Raw genomic sequence first — 3,773 nt, 5'->3', positions numbered from 1 at the left:
CGCCGCCTGCGCCCCAGGGCCGCCTCCGTCCCCGCCGCCCGGGCCCGGGCCCGACGCGCAGGCCGTGGGCGACGAGCGCGACGACGCGGGCCCGGGCGCGCTGCTGCGCGAGCCCGTGTACAACTGGCAGGCCACCAAGCCCACGGTGCAGGAGCGCTTCGCCTTCCTCTTCAACAACGAGGTGCTGTGCGACGTGCACTTCCTGGTGGGCAAGGGGCTCAGCTCGCAGCGCGTCCCCGCGCACAGGTGGGCCGCCGGGACGCGCCCGGACCCTGCAACCCCAGACCCCGTATCCCTGGACCCTGAACCCCACCCGGACCCTGCACGCCAGGAACCAGCACCCTGAAACCCTGTACTCTCCCCAGGACCGCGCATCACAGACCATGCACCCCCGGACCCTGCGCTCCAAACCCTGTAGCCCACCCGGTCCCCGCACCCCCCCCATCTTGTTCCCCACCCGGATCCTGCACCCCATGAACCAGCACTCTAGAACCCTGCACCGAGACCTTGAACCTCTCTACCCAGGACTGACCGTGCACCTCATACCCCGCACCCTCATCGAGGCCCTGCATCCGCGGGTCCTGCACCCCAAACCCTGCAATCCTACGTGGCCCCTGCAGCCCAGCCCTAATCCCAAGACCCTGAACTGCACCCTAGAACCCCACACCCCAAGAGTCTACAGTCTACCCAGGACCATCTACCTTAGGCTGTACACCCCACCTATTCCTTTCACCACCCCCTGGACCCTGGTTCTAGAGCTGCGGGCTTTGTACTTTGGTATTCCTGTAACCTCAACTGAACCTGGTTCTCACATACCCCTCTCCCCTACAGTCTAATTCCTGAGCAGGGCAAACTCCCACACCTGGATGATACTGGGTCCTGCCTCCCTTGGACCTGGCCCTAGGATCCTTTTATTCTGTCCTCAGTCCCTGCTCTGGACCCTCCATTCTGGGTCCTTCCTGCTCCCTGGATCCCCTAGGCACCCCCCAACTCCTTGTCCAGCTTGTCCAATTCTAAGGCTCCCCTGTATCTCCACCCTTGACCCCTCAGCTCCTCTTCCTACCCCACCATCTTCACAAGCTGTCTTCATGCTCCATACCGTCTGACCTCAGCACGTTTTGAGCCCCTTTCCCCAAGACACCTCCTTGGGCCTCTCTGCACCCTTGGTCCCACCGTCTCCATCAGAGACTTTTATGTTTTGTTCTTCCAGCCCTGGGTTCCCACCCTGCCTGAGCCGTTACCCCCAGACCTCACCAGGGACATCTGAGTCTATGGCCCTGATGAGTTGAGCTCCTTGGGAGGAACAAGGGTCCTGCAAGACCTCAGAAAACTGAGGACTCTGGAGAGCTCTGGGGTGCAAGATGTAGTTCTTAGTGCATGAGCTTGGTGACATGGCTGAGTGGGGAATGTGGAAGTGGGTGTGTGCATGGCCCCCTCCCCAAGACGAAAACTTGCTGTCAGGAGTGCTGGAGGAGCAGGGGTTGGGAGGTATAGGCCCAGAGGCCAGAGCACGAGGAGTGAGGGGTGCTGTAGCCCCCCGGGGTTTGCGGAGACTGGGGGGGCGTGGTAGGTGGTACTGTGGGTAGTGGAGGACTTGACTTCCCAGTCGATGAGGTTTCTTAGTGTCTCCGTGGCATGTGGCGGAGAGGTGGGTGGTCTGAGTTGTTGGCAGACATCAGATAATCCTGTCATCCTGTGCTCTCTGGTCCTTGGTTTCCATATCTGCGAACTGGACTCACTGAGGCCACTCCATTCAGGACTGTTAGAATGCGTTGCCTCCATACTGTGCTTGGAGCAGTCCCGTGGGTCGAGGGGGACTGGAGCCCACAGGGAGCTGTGCTGAGGGAAGGTGTCAGCCGCCAGGAGTGGTAGCCCTGGACCTGACTGCTGGCCGCCGGCAAATGTAGCTTAGGCGTGGCTGTCAGTGTGGAGTAGCAAAGCAGTGCGGTGATGCAGGCCACGTGATCAGCTCCTTCTTGGTGGAGTGAGGCAGGAGGATTGAACACTCCAGGTCACTCAGGGCGACCCAGGAAGACGCTGTCAGGAAAAGTAAGAAGAGCCAGGTCCCAGCACTTGGGCTGCAGAGGCAAGTGGATCTCAGCGAGTTCAAAGCCAGGGTGGACAATAGCAAGTTCCAGAACAGCCAGGGATACTTAAGAAGACCCTGTCTCAAAAAACAAACAAGAAGATTAGGAAGAAGAGAACAGCCAGGCCGTGGTGGTGCACACCTTTAACCCCAGCACTCGGGAGGCAGAAGCAGCTGGTCCACAGAGTGAGTTCCAGGACAGCCAGGACTACATAGAGAAAGCCTGTCTCTAAAAAAGGGGGGGCAAGTAAATTGAGAGTTGAGGACATGGCTTGGAAATCCCCTAGTGAGGGCCCAGGAGCGTGGCTGCCCTGGTTAACTGTCCAGCAGTGAAAAAGTAAGTTGGGCTTTTTTTGTTTTGTTTTGTTTTAGTTTTGTGTAGCCCTGGCCGTCCTGGACTCACTTTGTAGACTAGTCTGGCCTTGAACTCACAGAGATCTGCCTGCCTCTGCCTCCTGGGTGCTGGGATTACAAGTGTGTGACACCTGTGCCTGGCTAACAGATTTTTTCAAAGGGGGGCTAGGAAGATGGCTCAGTGATTAAGGGTATACATAATTTAAAAGAAAAAGGAAAGATTAAAGAGCCACTGGGGGAGCTTCCCCTCCCCAGGGGCCCCACATGGCCTTTGCAGGGTCCCAGAATGTGGCCTTCAGGAGCAGGGTAGCGCTCTGTTCCTTTCCAGGGATCCAGGGCTGTGTGCACATAGATAGTGATCCACCGATGCGTCTCTCGACTCTCGGGATCCCTGTGGTTTCTGCCTGCTTGTGTGACCACAGAAGCAGACAAACCTCTGGTTCAGGTCGAAGGCAGGACAGCTACCTGGTGCAGCCTCCATGAAGGTCAAGTGACAAGGAATGTTTGGGGAGTCCACCACAGAAAGCACAGGGTCCTGTTCTGGCTGGCCACTTGGCCTGACACTGGAGAATGTGACACCTGAAGCCAGCCAGAGAAGCAGTGTGGCAGGCTGAGAGGCACATGCCTGTCTCCAGCACTCTGCAGGCTGAGGCAGGAGGATCTGGAGTTCAAGGTCATCTTTGGCTACAGAGAGTTTGAGACCAGTCTGGGCTGCATGAGAGGAACTGGGGAGGCAATTCTACAGGTGGAGTTTGCAGCCACAGAGAACCTGGACAGATAGCTAAGAGCATAGGGGACCCCTGCAGCAAACTGGCTAGCTGGAGACAGCAGCTGTTGAGCTCGGGGCTGAGGGAGACCCCCTGTGTCAGCAGAGGAAGTAGAGAGCACTCAGCCCCCTGGGGCTGACCCAGCTGCAGGTGAGTCGACAGGGCCAGACATCAAGAGCTTACAGCTCGGCGTGGGTGTAGCGCAGTGGTCCGGCCCTCCTGTGTTCAAGCCTCAGTCTTGTAGAAAGGAGAATGTTGTTTAATCCCCTAGAGTCTCTATAGCAATGGTCTAATTCGCTGTAGCCACAGGCAGGAGCAGCTTTGGTAAGCAGTTTTGTTCAAATAAAAGAGTTTTGACAACAAAGGGGTGGGTGTGGCCCCAGTGTGTGTGCATGTTCTAATGTTTGCTTTTGAGAGGGGCTGCTGTGGACTCCCCAGTAGCCCAGGCTGTTGCACTCCTCCAGCCTGGTCCTCCTAAGTGATGGCATGACAGGCCTGCTCCTCCTCCTCCCTTCATGCCCTGCTCCTCCTCCTCCCTCCATGCCTGCTCCTCCTCCTCCCTCCAT

At 57.8% G+C, this 3,773-nt stretch overlaps 1 protein-coding gene across 1 annotated transcript in view; it reads left to right on the top strand.

The window, feature by feature from the left end:
* The window catches only part of Btbd2 (BTB domain containing 2), a 14,215-nt gene that overhangs the window by 1,446 nt on the left and 8,996 nt on the right, over positions 1-3,773 (top strand). Inside the window, exon 2 of the mRNA XM_055607687.1 lies at positions 1-246. This exon is cut by the window's left edge and continues 21 nt beyond it. Within this exon, the coding sequence (XP_055463662.1) occupies positions 1-246 (246 nt within the window). The remainder of the gene's footprint in view (positions 247-3,773) is intronic.

This window comes from Psammomys obesus, unplaced genomic scaffold (assembly GCF_907164565.1).
Source record: "Psammomys obesus unplaced genomic scaffold, mPsaObe1.curated_primary_1811, whole genome shotgun sequence".
NCBI lineage: Eukaryota > Metazoa > Chordata > Mammalia > Rodentia > Muridae > Psammomys > Psammomys obesus.
Note: the sequence above shows the minus strand (reverse complement) of the source record. Positions and strands in the feature narration are given on the sequence as shown.